This window comes from Grus americana, chromosome 8 (genome assembly GCF_028858705.1).
Source record: "Grus americana isolate bGruAme1 chromosome 8, bGruAme1.mat, whole genome shotgun sequence".
In the NCBI taxonomy this organism is placed as follows: domain Eukaryota; kingdom Metazoa; phylum Chordata; class Aves; order Gruiformes; family Gruidae; genus Grus; species Grus americana.
In genome coordinates, this window is record NC_072859.1 from 22,648,778 (window position 1) to 22,665,070 (window position 16,293).

The window sequence follows — 16,293 nt, forward strand, 5'->3', positions numbered from 1 at the left end:
ACTGGCCACCAACATTCACCTCCACCTGCAACACACACTAACAAGAGGTCTGTAGTCCTACGCTGATCAGTACTTACGTTAACTAGAACTGGTACTTCAAATTAATTTGGGAGATTTTCGTAGCGACATTTAATGGCATTTTCACCACGCAAAGGCTTTAGTGTCTTTATTGAGTAGGTTTTAAAGGGTTCTGCAGGCTATATTTCATTAGTAAAACAACATTAATTTATACACAAATCATTACGAAGAGTGAGAAGTATTTATCATGTAGAGCGTAGTGTGATTTTCACATGACAATTTATTCATGCATAGCTGGAAAATGCAAATAATCTAGTAAATTGGGCAGTGGTACCATTATGTCTTATGTGCTGGAAATAGCGTATGCGTAAATGAGAACTCAGAAAAATTTTTAAGATATATTGACATACTTTATTGCAGTAAATGCTAGTAAAATTGCAATCATTAGTTAAATCTTAGTCCTGAAATAAACTCCACAAAGATAGGCCACTATGACAAGAGACAGCTCTGTGCAGAATCAGAGCTGCAGCGGTTATTTTTATCTCGCTATTTTATCAGTGCAGTGAGACAAATTATCCTCCGAGGATAAATTGATTGAACAACATTAATTTCTCAAAATAAAATGAACAGCCAAAACACATGAGGGGTTATCTGCTACAGGTAACATTTCATGTATTATTTTATAATACGACTCTTCCATAGTACATTTTCTTTGCTGTTTAAGAAGGAATTCTTAACTTTAATTGATTTTATATAATCATTGGCATGTTGGTTACTAACATTAGTATACATAAACATTTCCACAAAATTTGACATTTGAGTTTTATGTAAAACAATTTAGAACCAACAGGGAATTCTTGACATTTCATTTTTCCTTTTCACCTAAAAGAAGTTTAAAGAATAAATGGCATGGCCCACAACACTTTAACTCTTCATTACCAAGAGTACAGCAGTTAAAGCAGCCCTGTGTAAGACAGAGTGTGCTCAGCTGCAACAGAAGACTGTGGGCTCAGACTTGCAATTATTAAACACAGCTATCCACCTTGTGCTATCTGTCCTAAAATTACGCTCCTTCCTCAGAATAATATATCCTCAGGGCACAGCTGAGCAATAGGATGTATAAAACTTAACCACCTTCTTACAAAGTTTCTTTAATTTTACTTTCAAGTTTTACTAAAACTCAAATTTTCTTAGAAAATTGAATATTTTTACTTTGCATAACTTGGGAATAGCCTAAAATTTTGTATCTATATGTATTTCTACATACAGAAATTGATAATAACCACATCTGTTTGAAGATACATATACGTTCTATCCCACACTGGTGATATGAGGCACTAGTACCATGAAGAGAAATGTTGACACCTTTGAACTTCTTAAATATATGACCTCCATACTGCTCTGTACTACTCATTCCATAAAAATCAATATCTATATTATGTGAAAGCTTTTCCTTATATCAGAGATACAAAAGAAAAATATTCACAATGTTATTTATAAAATTGGAGATTATCCCCCATTGAACAGTATTTATAAGATTTCATGCAATATTTCATAACTAGAAAAAAAATTCACTTATTGTAACACGTGCAGAAGACTGAAGCAGAGTTTAGGAGCCTTCCTAAATAACACAATAAACAGAACGAGGGCCTGTTCTCTCAATGACACTTCAAAGTGCCATGGGTTTAGGCAAAAACAAACAAACAAACAAATTGACATAGAACAGGTAAAATTATTGGCATAGTCTTTACTTTAAAGAGATCTCTGCAAGACAGTGAAAGATATTTTCCTCAGAAGAAAAGTAACTAGGCAGTGATTTAGAAAAAAGCTTTTGTAATACCTATCATTTTATATGCTTACGCAAATATATAAATACTAAAAAGCTATGACACCTTCCCAGGTCAGGCCCCACATTATTGTTCAATTTCATGTTCAAGGACACTCATGACATGTTATTTGGCTATAATAATTACTTGAAAGTAGCTTTTTCTAAACAAATAAGCAAATATCTGTCTTGATTAAAACCAAGCACAGCAAAAACTGAAAAAGAATCTTGTTCTGAGTAAAACACAATTCATTGCATTGCTCTTCATTAAACACAGTGAGAACAGGAGGACAAATGCAGGCATGGCAGATGTGTTAAACGAGACAGTTTATTTTTAATAATCTGAGATTTATTAGTAAAATATTAGCAGTTAAAATAAATGTTTATGTACAATATAATTGGGAAACCTAACATCTAAAATTAGTTTAATGTATTTTTCAGAGTTTAGGCATGCATTTTCATCCAAACTGCAATTGTTTGTGACTTCACAATAATATCTTCCAGATTTGAACACCCTCAATGTCTCTCCCATGTCGAAAAACACCAAACAAGACAAAAGGGGAATTCCATAGGATCTCAGCAAATCATTTAGCACATGCAAAGATCAATTAAGCACTTAGTCATACACTACAGTATCCAGTGCCAGATCGCAGACATTATTCAAATATATGAATAGTAATCAAAATTAGCATTTGTTTCTTCCTAGGCAGTTGCTATTGCAATAATATGGCATCTAAATAAAGCATTTCTACTATACTTACTCATCTCAGTAATACCCAGCCAGCGTGTATTATGACTCAAATGAAAGCAAGCCTTTTTCATTCAAAGTTCTTAGTTCTCATGTTTTGGAGGAATATAATTTTTTGTCCCCCTGAACTCAGGTTCTTCAGGAACAGGGCAGCTTCTTCCCAGCTTTGCCTACAGAAAAGGCTACATCCAGGCGAAACGGCAAGAAAACCAAAGGCTTCAGGTTTTCCACAGCAATTTGTGTATGTGACTACACAAGGACAACAGAAGACCAGGGAACTGCAGTGTGTAGCTACGTGGTTTTTCAACAAGTTTATAAACCTTTCTAAAGAGAGATCAAATAATCCAAACTCTTTGTTACATTTGTCTAACACTCTTTAGAATATTGATAGCAAAGTATATGTACAATAAAAAATACCTAATTTTCATAAAACGTCTGTATAAATATATCTCCTTGAGACACTACTCACAGTGATTTCTACATGTAAATTAAATGTTTGGTTTAAATGTACAGTTGTCAGAACTTTGGATTTATCTTCATACTTCTATTCAAAACCTTTCTTTGGAAAAGAAAGTTTCAGATAAGAATACTTATGCAGAGCACCCTGAATTCATATCAATGAGAGTATTGAAATTCTGATACATGTATTTGAAAATAATTTTGTATTTTCAAATAGGGATTGATAAACTGTGCAGTTCTTATTCCAGTCGTCCTTGCTTAGCATCACCTATTGCTCCCCATACATCAAAGACAAACTCATCTGGAAATGCAAAGTCTCCAAGAGTTTCATCCAATGCCACTGCAAATTCGTCTGGGTTTTTCTTGTCTCTTCCAGCTTCCACCATTGTTGCAGCTAAAAAGCAACAAAACAAAATAATTATCATGAAAGTGACAGCTAACATATATGGCCAAGATAGTTTTTGAATGTCTGTTTTCAAAACCCGGTAAGGTCAGCTTAGGGAGAGGTAAAGCTTACCTACTGAATTTAGGGTTCAGTAGGAATTATCTACTTAAATCCCCCACACTAGCTACATTCTGCTCTGATAAAGAGGAGAGCCTCCTTGGAGCGCTCATTATATATTCTTGTTTGTTTGACAGAAGTTTAATTCAACAAACCTTCATTTTAATCTTATTAAATTATATTCTGTATTCCTTACTGAAGGCTCATGAAGCACGGGTCTAAAAACAAGGTTAAGCACAACTCTCCTGCAATAACAAGACCCACGTCAGTTCATTACCAACTTCAGTGAGTTTGGTATGAGCTTGCAGATCCAAACCAGAATATCAAAAGACAAACCCGAATGTTTTTCTCCTCTAAACAACAACAAAAAAATCTCAGCAAGTCAGAGTTTAAAGTGGCCAAGGCATAGATTTGAACATGGAAAACAACAGACATCCTGCATACAACCAAGCTAGTAGGGGTTTGGAAGCAACGACCCGTGCTTTGCGAGTTTAAATGTTGAGCATGACCTGCATTTAGAAAAGAGTAATGATAAGTGGGCCTAGAGAAAACACTTGAATATCCTACTTTAGGAAAACAAGAATTCAAATACTAGGCTCAATTAATGTGTTGTGTAAAATACAGAGAAAATTAAAACGTGGTTTGTTAGGTATTGGACACAGTATGTTTGCAACTGCCCGAAAGAAGTCATGCTCTCAAGAAACTTCCATATGACCTCAAATAGATTTGCTTGATTTTTCAGCTTGATTTAATTTTAATTAACTTTAGCTTAATTTTTTTAACCCAAAAATACGCCTCCGGGTAGTAAAGATACTGAGGCATTTATTGCAAGCCACATTATTCTTCTGCTTATATCTACATTTTTTTCAAGACCATCCAAACTAAAGAGTAACTAATTTCAGTGCGTTGAGTTTGCTTCAGTTATTATTGTCTCCAGCTCTGAAAAGCAAATCTTTAATTTATAGCACCCTCAAGGCTGGGAAAGTTTGTGCTTATGCCACTATGAAATGCAAAAGATCAAAGTTCTTTTTGGAAGTCTCAGCCAGGTGGTTCAGATTGTGCACCGGCATGGGAAAGGCCTTGCTGCTGTGCACGATAAACCAGAGCCACCGAAGACTCAGAACATCCTGGTACCCAGGAAAGTTAAAGCAGAGAGGTCTGATACAAGATATCACAGTCTGCCTCTGTTGTATACTTGTACTGCATGGCATTTTCTCTTACTTAACACCCAAGTATCAGAATTTATCAAGTTTTAGACTTGGGTTTGGAAATGGCTACCCTGGGGTCACTCCTTAGGACTCAGTCCTTAGCTCCTGTGGCTCATCCCTCACCGTCGGCCACTGCGCAGTTTCTCAGATTCTAGAACAACTTACAAGTCTATCCCAAACAACACTGGATGCTGGCAACTGAGGGATATTAGAGCAAATGAAAACTGTGAGGACTCAGAGTTCTCTCGGTCATGGCACCTGCACCTCCCTGAAGGATGGAAGTGTCAGCAGAGGAGTTTCTCCTGGTTAAGCTAGGCCAGGAGAACTACTGGCAGCAGGCTCTCATGGTTTGAGGGATGCAGAAGAGACTGTAAAACAGTCTCAGCACAAACAGCACTGCTGAATGCAGTTTCTTTTCTGAGCGGTATCTCTGCTCTACAGCCTCTGTTCATAAGCACAAGAAAAGGCAGTATTGTACAACAGATGAAACCCTCAAAGCAACCCCTGCTTCACGTCATGATTATTTACACACCTCCCTTAAACTGCAAGATGTTCTCTGTCTTTTCTTGTACATCAAGTAACCACCACTTTCTCCATGAGCATATCAAATTCAAGTGTCACACTGAAGAATAACTGATTGATAACTCCTAGCCTTTTCTCAGAGGGATGTTTGAGTGGAAAACATGTATCACAGTGCCCGAGAAAGGGAAGGAAGTTCTGAAGCCACAGACCACCTTCACCGGGACAGAATGCCATCAACTGCATGCACTGTGTTGTACCTACATGGCAAAATCTCTCTGATAAAAAGGAAAAGAAACTTTCCCCTGCTCTGAACTTTTAATAAATACATTTAATATTATTTTGATGACCTGAAACTCAGCTCAAGTTTATTGACAGTTACGAACTTCTGGCAAACAGCGTGTGCTGTTACGCAAACTTGTAGCAAGCTGTGAGCAAACATGAGCCATATTCCACATTGTAGATGTCAGCAACAGTAAGTCAGAAGAAATTTGACGTTTTGGTTTTAACTACGTTGAAATGTGAGGCTCCAAAAAGAATACGCAGTATGCCAAGCAACACAAAGCAGTCCAAGGAAAATTTACGTAAATCTTGACAAACGAAATGCTGTGATTGAGGCAGTTCAAGTGTAACCCAGCTTCCCGGGCACTAGTAGTGGTTCTCAAGGACTCTCAGGACCTGTTTCCCTGTTAGAAGAAACCCTATCCCTACTGCGTCGATTCTTTCTGTGTTCCCTGTGAAGTTCCTGGGACACTGAGACTCAGAGCAGTCTGGATGGGAAATGGGCATTAAGCAGGGGAATCTTGCTTCTGACAAGCAGAAGACAAGTATTTGTCCTGTCACCACCACCTATATACCCTGACACCGTGACATGAGAAGGTACTTGCAGAGGAGCAGTCCTGGAGGTAATGAGGTGAAGAGTGTAATTTAAACTTCACAGATTTCTGGATATGAACCAGGATATGAAGTTACCCTATATAAAACTGGGAGAGGGTTGGAGGGAGAAGAGCTGTGCAAGGTGTCACAAGAGCAAACATGTCTAGATATAGTTACTCAAGATATTAAAAAAAAGTTGCCATCATCAGAGTGAGGATCTAGACAAGTGTTCCAGCAGAAAGAGTGGGAGCAAGGAATTTAGCCAGTTTTAAGATATATCGGTCAAGATATATGAAAGAGCCATATGACACAGACAGCAGCAATAAAACAAGGTAACACAGCAGTATGTTACAGTCCAACTGCCCTAGCTGAAACCTCAGAATTACAACAGTAATAAACTCCATCATTGACAGAAAATGTTACTTCAAACACAATTTTCTTTAAAGATTGAGCTTCCAAAATTTTGAAGTAGAGTCTTAAAAATATTTTATTAGAGATTTACCAAACTTGAAAACAAAATCCTCTAAATTTAGGCAATCAAGACAACTTTCAACCCAGTCAAGCAGGAGTCAGAACGTCACCGCCGTGCGAAAGAAGCAGCAGCCTCAAATAAAAGTGTTTTCCACTGTATCGAGCAACTGTAATCAGCACTACCAGGGTATATTTAATGTACTATGTATATTAAAGCACATTCCCCTCCCCAGATTCACCTGATGCGATGAAATAGGCTTCTGTGGAAGGCCCGCGGACCGCGGCAGCTGGGGTGCAGGTTTTGGATAGCTTGGTGCTGACCTCTAGTGTCAGCAGAGCTGTACAACCGCGCAGCAAAGGCCACCGCAAGACGCCAGCCAGCCGTCCTTCCCGATTTTCACACGCGAGCTGTACCCCTCGTGTATACGAACGTGCAAAGCTGAACCCTGCTTCCCCGGTTTCATACAGCCAGGAACACTACAGCCGACCGGTCTCCTCTGTCGCCCCGCGTACGTATTCTTATTTCAGCCGGCGCAGACGTGGGGTGGCATCCCCCGGGCAGCACCGCTGTGCAGAACATGCGTGTTTACACAATGACATTCCCAACGCGTAATTCCCAAGGCAAATCAAAAACTACTGATTGCCAAGGCATTTAGCAGATAGTTGCCAATTTCAGGAAAACTCTTCTGGTTCTCAGAGGGCGACAGCTCCGTGCCAAATTGCCTCCGCTCCCCTCCCTTTCCCCCACTGCTTCTTGTAACAGCTGCACAATAAGTGATTACACAAATTTTATTCCAACAGAATATTTTTTCCACACTCCAGATAGCCCCAATTGTTCTCAGATTTATTTTTGTAAAATCTCACTTCAGGCAATGCTCATACCTGAGAAATTTTTACATAAAATGTGAAAAGTTCAGCAAAGTTAAAAGTGATGAAAGGAATTAGAGGCCTTCTCAACTTTCACGGAGAAGCTCAGTATCAGGCTTCCCAGAATATGAACAAAGGACTATGTTGGTTTTTTAAACTTAGTCCCTTTAAAATAACTTCAAAGATCTTTCACCAAATCCTTATTTTCACTTTTGATAGACACATGCAGCACAAGCCATGAAAGCTACGATCTGCCTGCCATTGTTATTATCTACCTTGCAGAATGTTTTTGCTAGCTATATCCTATCCTGTAACTTCTAAAAAAAAAAAACCAACTTTTTCAGAAGTCTTAACAGAAACTTCAATATTTATTTAGCTGTAATGCTATCAGAAGCTTTGCCTTCTTCAAAAGGTAACAAATATTATTATTCTGGCCTGACACTTTAAGAGAGCTAAAATTCATATTCAACTTCCTTACAACATGACAGAAAAATGAAGCATGTCATTGCAATTTCCAGTGTTTAACATTACTTGGGTTTAGTTTCATGTTGAACATTGTCAGATCTGGCACTCAAGGAACCATTAGAAATATCCTTTCTTCTTGTTTCTTTTTATTAAGTACTAATTCTTCTTGGAGTAGAGAAGTTTTCTTGTTTAACCAGACTTGCTACCTTTCCCTTTTTCACAAAACTCCCAGAACAAAATACCAGGGGAGGAAGAGCTAGCCAAAAGATGCTGAAAGAAAAAAGTTGGACGGAAAGCCCTTTTTGCCATCATTTTTCCATCAGTAGCATTCTGGGGTTGGATCCCATAGATCCAGGCTTCCTCCCACACGCAATCTTTGGGATCTAATACAGTCCATAACGATTCAAGCCTCACTGATTTAAAAAGAAATGTCACCAGTATTTTTCACTAACACTGCTTCCTGAGTCCCTCCTATTCATCAACTGTTCAAGTTCCTTTACCAGAAAGCACTGACAGGATTTAAAATAACCTGAATTACCTCTCAATGGCACATTTATGTTTTAAAGAAGGCTGAAGTCAAGCCTTGGCCCAGTTTCTAATGTGCCCATAAAATGGCTGAGAAACATTTCCAGAGCCACGTGTCCTTTCTGCAGATTAAGTTCAGTTTTCAGTAAAATAAAGAGGTAAAAAGGTAAAAGTGCATTGAAGAGACAGGTGTGTAAATCTCAACAGCATTTAGATCTCTGAAAATAAAAAACTGTGCCAAAAAAAAAAAAGTGTATGCATTTTGCATTTCCATTAAATGATTTCCAAGCATTTTGCTCCAACTTAGGGATTTGTGTGTAGATTTAGTCAGCCATTCCTGAAACTGTCAAGATACTTAACTATGCAAAAATTAAGGGCTTTATCTCATCTTTAATTCTGTCTGTAATTTTACATTATTTTTTCTTTCCTTTCTAACTTCTGGCTTAAAACTGGGGCACTGTTTTAGAATTCAATCACACCATGGAAGTGTCATTTTAATGGAGATGAAAGAGCAATATTAACTGACATCCAAAGCTTCTGACAAACAGAACTGCATGGGAGTGAGCCATGATTGAGATCTTAATCACTTGTCGGCTGTCGCATTGTGATGACTTGCATTTTCAACTAATCTGGCTTGAGTAATGAGTGAAATTTCTAGCTGAGTGGTGATTGGCATTCTCTGAATGAATCCTTTCCTCATACTTCATTTTCATGGGTGACTGATCACACCCAGTGTATGAAAAACTGACATATGTTAATTGAACAGATTTGTGACAGGTGATTAGCTCTCCTTTCCTAAAGAGCCCTAGAGCTGTTTAATTGTTTAAAAATGATAAAACTTTTCTTTTTTTCCCCATCACCATTGGCCCTCAACTCTAAGATTTGAACTTTAGGAAATGTCTTCAAAGGTGCAAACTAAAGTTAAGTGAACCCTGTAGTCTCTGATTCCTGACAGTTTTTCTTTGTTTCACAGTCTTTTGGGGAAGAAGAGAAGGAAGAGGTGAAGGGCAAAACAACAACCCAGTTAGGAAGAAGAAAGTCTCTTTGAGGACAAAGACCTCTTCCTTCTTTGAGTGTTCTTTTAAGGCATTCTTTGAAACTTTCCAAACTACATACTGAAAGATGAAGGACATTAGATCTTTTGGGGGGAAAAAAAAAAAATCAAGGAATTGATGGGAAAACTCTACAGGTGCTTGGCAATCAGCTCAGCCATATGTGCTGAAAGCTGAACTCCTCAGTCTACTGAACAAGAGCCATCCCATTACAGTACTGAGAGCCAAAACCACAGGGAACACCATGGGAACTTGTTTCCCTATCCCAGAGCAGAGCATACCGCACCTCAACATCCCAATAAATCATGTTGTAGCCTAGGATCTCAGTGTTCTGGGCTATAGACACCAAAACCAGAACACCTATAACCACTTCTTCCTGTAGGGTCAGGACCTTGGAGGTAACCTGCAAGGACAGGAGCCTCCAGAAGCCCAGCTTGAGCCAGTAATCCAACAGGTGCAGGACAAAAACAGCTCCCAGAGGGACGGCTGGCACGAGACTCAGGTGCTTTGAAGCCTGAGCTGAAGACAAATCGAGAGCTGGAGGCTGCAGGAGAGTGACAGGACATGGGATCCTCCCTAACCTAAACAGAGGGTCAGCACCACACAGGGCTCCCGGGAGCATATTACATGGGGGGGGATCACATATTAGAGCTGCTGGGAACAGAATTTTTGAGAATGTTTAGTTTCCTGGGAATTGGAAGATTTAGATATTAGCTACAAAACAGAATCCACAAGTTTTGAGCAGCTCCGCTCTCTCTTCTATGCCAGGAAGCCCACTTCTACCTTAAGCCGGTGAACAAATAATACTTTAGCTACAATTTTTCCTGCAAGAAAACTAGTAGAAACTGCCAATCAGATGCTTGCTGGTAGGAGCAGCCAACAAAGGGCTTTTAGCTATTCAGATAATCTCCTATTGTTCCCACTCCTCTGTGCTAACTGCTGCCTGTCCAACCCTCCTGCTTTGCCCTTAGCTTCACGCCAGACCTGTTTTCTCTTCTGCTTTGCCTCTTCCACTTCTCTCTCACAAAAGCTTTCTTTTCAAGATCGCTTTTCATTTAGCCTATCCTTTCCTAATTCTTGGCTGATATTTTTAGCTATTACCATAACAGTAAATACCTTCCTCTTTGTCTCAGTATTAGCAGTTCCACAAGACTGTTTGAAGACTACACCCAGGCACAGCTGGCTGCAGCGGCACTTCTCACTCAGCTAGACTGCAGCCTCTTCCCATACAAACAGAAGTTCTGATTTAGTTGTTGTCAGATTAACAGAGAGAAACAACAGCTGCAAGGACAAGTTTGGTGCCCTTTTAAGGAACTTATGACACTGGGGTTGAATCGTTTCTTTCATTACAAACTGATGATTGCGATAGCTAGTAAATATTCTGGGAAATTTCCCGTGTTCTTCAGAACATGGGCTTTAGAGAATTTCACAAATTCGTGCAATTAGTCTGTCAGTTCCCTTGCTAAATAGTTGCCCTTTCACTGAAGAAGATCTCAGATTCAAACTTTAGTGATCAACTTTGATGTGTCTAAGCCAAGGGGCAAAAGAGCAAAAAAGCAAATAGACATGCTTATCTTTAACAATCCTTAAATGTGGTACACACAGGCACCACTAGAAAATACATGCCAGAAAGAATCCAGTGACAACATTTAATGGCAAACAACTAAATAATTCATGCAATAGTGTATAGATAATGCGCAAGAAGAATAGAGGATTAATTAATTACATCATAAGGTGTGCAGTGAGGGATTCTTTCATCAGAGACATTTGCAGAAACACAGGCAAGCTTTTGAGACTGCACGCTGGACAAATTTTGCTTCGCTTACATCCAGAGACTAAAGTACTCAATAAATTTAGGCTATAGAAAATGAGAAATTATTTAACCTTATAGTAACTTATCTGTTAAAAACTCACCTAATTCAATATCTCTTATCCCCATGTATGTTTCAAGAAGCTCATCCACTTTTTTAATTGCTTTTTCTTCAACTTCAGATGGCTTTGTTGAAATAAAGGGAGAAAAAGAGCAAAAGTATGATTATATCCATGCAGATTTCAAAATAATCAGCAACTTGCCATTGATTATCCTTCTCCCATCCTAGCCACCTAGACTTACAAAACCTACAAGCAAAACACGTTATTCCACTCTCTTTCCCCACTTCTCACAAACCTGAGCCTTCCTCCTACTATCAAGCCACGCAGCTCTTGCATTCAAACTTAACGGGGCCTTACATCTCTGGACAATACAGATCTTCATCAAATCCTCATCAGCTTTAGAAGAACCCAGGATAAATAACATTTCTTCTTCCAAACCTTAATCCTGGTTTTACACATATTCATGCCAATGTACATTATTAGCCTCTCCTAACAACAACCCTGACAGCAGCCCAGTACGCTTTGCAATGTCCGAAACAGAACCAACTCTGCAACTGCCCCCCTCCCCTCTTTTCAACACTTCTTGGTCTAATCTACCTTAAATTCATCCATGTAATCCATGACATCTAAATACAGGCTCTGTTTCCAGATTTCTCAGCCCCATCCTATCCCTGCTAGTCTTCAACTTTATATAGGCATTTCTCCCTGCAGAAGGCAACCTTCTTCTGAAGTCCCACAAGCTTTGTGACACCTAGATCCTTCCTTCCTACTTTACCTTATCAACCCTGGGGAAGAATAAATCAGGCACTAGATGATCAAACTGTTGAAGGACCCCAAGATAACCATACCATTTCCTCCACCGTAGCAGGGCCTTTGGTTCTCAGCCGAAGTGTTTCTCTCCCTCTGGAGATTTTAGCCTCTGGCAGAGTTCCACCTTTGGACCTTGGTTCCAGCTTTTCTAAAGACAAAACAAACAACAAAAAGAAAAGAATATCAAACAAAACTAAGTATATGGTACGTCAGAATACGATGTATCTGCTTTCGCTGTTGCATTATCATCACTTTTTATTCTAATCAAGATCTAAATGTATGTAAAAATTTAATTATAAATTAATTGTACTCTAAGTATAGCTTTGCTGACAATTGCTTGTCTTCAAACTTTGATATCAACTTAACTGCACTGAAGCTAGGACTTCCATTAACCAATATATCTATGCAGGCCTACTGCACTCAACTTCAAGTGTGCACTTTATATAATTTTACTTCCCTATTCTACAGAAAAGTAGAAGTATTTATTACTTAATATTAGATAATGGCTGAAGCCATCAGCAAAATGCTGATTTATCCTGATCTTTACAGGCAGACTATGTAGCAGGATTACCATTGCAACATCTCCATCTTTCCCTAATGCAATGGTGCAAACACCACTGCTAAACAGGTCATGAGGAGCCACACTGAGCTGAGCTAACAATTTGGTTACTAGCAGTCACGTAGATGAAATGTCCGTAAGTAGATCTGGCGGAGATTTTTCACTGGTTTCACCGAGATCAGGATTTCACATCTGATAAATCTCTACCAAGAATATCTGGGGTTACCCAAAGTTTCCTTTACCTGAATTCAGCTTTCCTTTTTTAATCTTGAGTAAGGGCACCCCAGTTAGTAAATGGAGTATGGAATCATTTAAGATTTGGCTTTCTTCTTCTAGGGCATAATTTTACATCCAAGAGTGGCAAGGCTTTAATTTACTTACTGACATGTGAGTTACATAGTTAATCTTGAAAGTGCTAGAGGAGAGGAGATAATTTGGCAGAACTGTTTTGAACTACGCTGTTTTCTCTACCACATTACTCCTCCTCTTAACAGCAGGCCTTTCTAACCAGCTCTCCTTGAAGGCAAGGCTTTAACATGCTATATTCATTTTGCCCAGGTAGATTCCAACTCATCATTCTTGCATAAATAGTCAAAAAAATCCAGATTATTCCACTGAACAAGTCTTGAAAAGTAAGTTTTAATTGTTTTTCTTTTAACAAATAGATATGGCACAGTCTATTACATGTATACTTAGAATCAGCACTTATCCTTAATCTTTTTATTGCTTCAAGGACAGCTTAAAACTTTGTCATCATTTCTGCTAGACTTGTTTCAAAGAGTCATTCCTGATACAGCATAAATATTTTTCTAGCTTTGTCACTATTAGTACCTTAAAACTCATGATTTGACATAACGTTTATTTGCAATACTTCAGACCAAAGCTCTCTAGCCATCACGGAAATTATTTTTCATATTCACATAATTTAAACTTAGAGTTTGTGTTCTGCTGCCTTTCTTTTGTTTCTATTAATTTTTGTATCAATTTGAAGAGGGCTAGCTTGTGACTGGTGAGGACCAATCTTATTCAGACAAGTCTTTAATTCTGTGCTACAAGTCTTGCTTAGAGCAGCTGAGGCAGCCTGCGTGCACATGGTAGAAAGGTATCCAACCAGTAAATGATATTTATCTCACATTCTGCCGAGAGGAGGAAAATAAAAGTAATTTCACACAGAGACTTGTCTCTTATTTCTATACTCTCACAAACTTGTGTTGAAACTAACAGGAATTCAGCACCTACTTGTCCAGCAGGATCTGGATCTTGTTTGTCGTCTCCTCTGGGGCTATTCTCAGCATGCTGCAGCTTAAACACTATCTCAAAGAAATTTGTGCCTAAAGCCTAACTGCACCTGTAAGGCTAGGGACAGGATATTCTAACCTATTGGGCACTGCAAGTTGTACATTAATTTCTGTAGGGTGGAAAATAACATGCATCTTCCAAAAATCTGTCTAAAAAGCTCTGATTGCCTCTTAATTCAATGTCAGATAAAAGGTATTGCCATGGAATTAGCAGGTTTCCTTCCCTACATCACAGGGAGACTAAAAGGTATCTTAATCACCTGACTAAAGTAATTACTATTAGATGGCTGAAGTCATTAATCAAATGCTGATTTACCCTGGTCTTTACAAACAGACTATGTAAAACATGTAGCACTGAATACAAATTATAGACCCATATTAAAAAGGTATTCCTGTATTAGTAATTGCAATACTATACGTAAGTAATACTACTTTAGCGTAATGTATGACATACGCATTTACTTAACAGGAGTACCAATTTTTATCCAAACGCATTAGAGATTAGCTCATAACCCTCATTCTTCACAGAAACACCAAAAGAAAAAAGAAACCTTAAAATTTCTCTCATTTTCAATTTCTGCTGCTATTCTGACACCAAGCGTCAAGACTGGTGTATGACAGCAGTTGTAAACTAACAGATAAAAAAGGATTTGAAAAATAAACATTTCAAACTTTTGCTGCTGTGGTGAAGATGGTGATTTTTAACTTGCTGTTAGTGCAGGTGTGCACAAGGACTCATACACACTTATAATTTAGCAGTATTTTGAAGGATTTATTACAGAAAAATGCTATTGGTTCAGGAGGGGATATAAAAAATTGAGAGAATAAAAATTAAAACTGTTTGGGTTTTTTTTAGTTTATCATGTTGATAAAATTAATATACATAAGGATAAGCAGTAGGTATGTATTCCTCCTATGTAAGTATCACTTTCTCCTAGCGTGCAGGCGGTAGGTAGAGACAGAGCTTTGTCATATTGCTTTCTTCCAATTCTGAATATACCTGCTGTATGATTAGAGAGCCACAAAAAAGTTGGGGAGAGCAGGCAGGCATGCAGCAAAGGACCTGCTCTAGGGAATCCCAGATGGTCTTTTCTGCAGCACCTCTTGCATTAAAAGAGTGCAGTCCCCAGTAAAGGGTTCAGAAACAGAAAAATCTGACACACAGATGAACAGGCATTATGTATCAATAAAGGAAAAGAGAAGAGGAGGTTCGAGGATCATTGCATCAGTGAAGCAATCCAAGCTTTAAAACTGTGTCTATGAGACAATTCCTGTACTTATTTCACATCATCATGCAGTGGCAAAGGAATCGAGCAACTGAGACTCAGGCTGAGGCAGCCTGTACCAAGATGACTACTGGAAAAAAATCCATTCATAAATGTCACACTTTAAAGAAAAGAAACAGAAAAAAAACCCGAATATACTTTTTTGTATCAGTTATGTTACCTTGGGTGCACACCTGGCTGCAATCTGAAAACAAACTTACAATGCAATGCAATGTTGGGATTTTGATATCCAGTGAACAAGGTGGACAGTGACACCACTCACCAAATGCTTTCATAGGCTCTATCAACTCCAGCTTAAACATCTGACCTTTCTCCAGATCTTTTAGCATTTTGGCAACTTCATAATGCCGACAATTTGACACATTTTTTCCATTTATAGTCTCTATGTGATCACCCACGCAGATCATTTTGGTTTGGTCCATAAGGCTACCTTCTTTGATTCGCTAATGTTTAAAAAAAAAAAAAAAAGAATTAGAAACATTTCTTTAAAAGGTAAAGAGGTAACACCACAGAGTTTCAAGAATGTCAGTTAACAACATCAATAGCATTGAGCTTATTATACCAGTAGTGTGTTTTGTCTATAAGATTTTCATAAAATGTATTTTGAAAAGCATTCTTTTTCAAAGTATTTTAATAAGCATTGAATATAAAAATCAACAGAAAAAAAAGAATGCAATCAATACTTCAGAAGTTAAGGCTTCTGAGTAAGCTAAATTTTTGTGTTTTAAAACTGAACTCAAACGTGTCAGTAATGTGTTTGAGTTTTGGGATTTTATTTTGATTTAATAGCTCGACAAGCATAGGAACAGAACTTTCCTCTTTTCAAGTATGGTCCAGGGACATGAAAAAATGTGTGTGGTATACTAAAAAATGACAAACTATAAAAGGCTAGTCTTACTAAGACCCATCCACAGTGATAAAACTTCTACTGTT

General features: G+C 38.2%; 1 protein-coding gene across 2 annotated transcripts in view; it reads right to left on the reverse strand.

Annotated features, from left to right (window-relative positions):
- Positions 1–406: 406 nt before the first annotated feature.
- GIPC2 (GIPC PDZ domain containing family member 2) overlaps positions 407–16,293 on the reverse strand; it is a 28,192-nt gene continuing 12,305 nt past the window's right edge. For both annotated transcript variants that reach the window (XM_054834573.1, XM_054834574.1), the window contains exons 3-6: positions 15,623–15,803; positions 12,256–12,365; positions 11,450–11,531; positions 407–3,444 (exon numbers count right to left, since the gene is read on the reverse strand). In XM_054834573.1, coding sequence (XP_054690548.1) covers positions 3,290–3,444; positions 11,450–11,531; positions 12,256–12,365; positions 15,623–15,803 — 528 coding nt within the window. In that variant the 3' untranslated portion in view covers positions 407–3,289. The remainder of the gene's footprint in view (positions 3,445–11,449; positions 11,532–12,255; positions 12,366–15,622; positions 15,804–16,293) is intronic.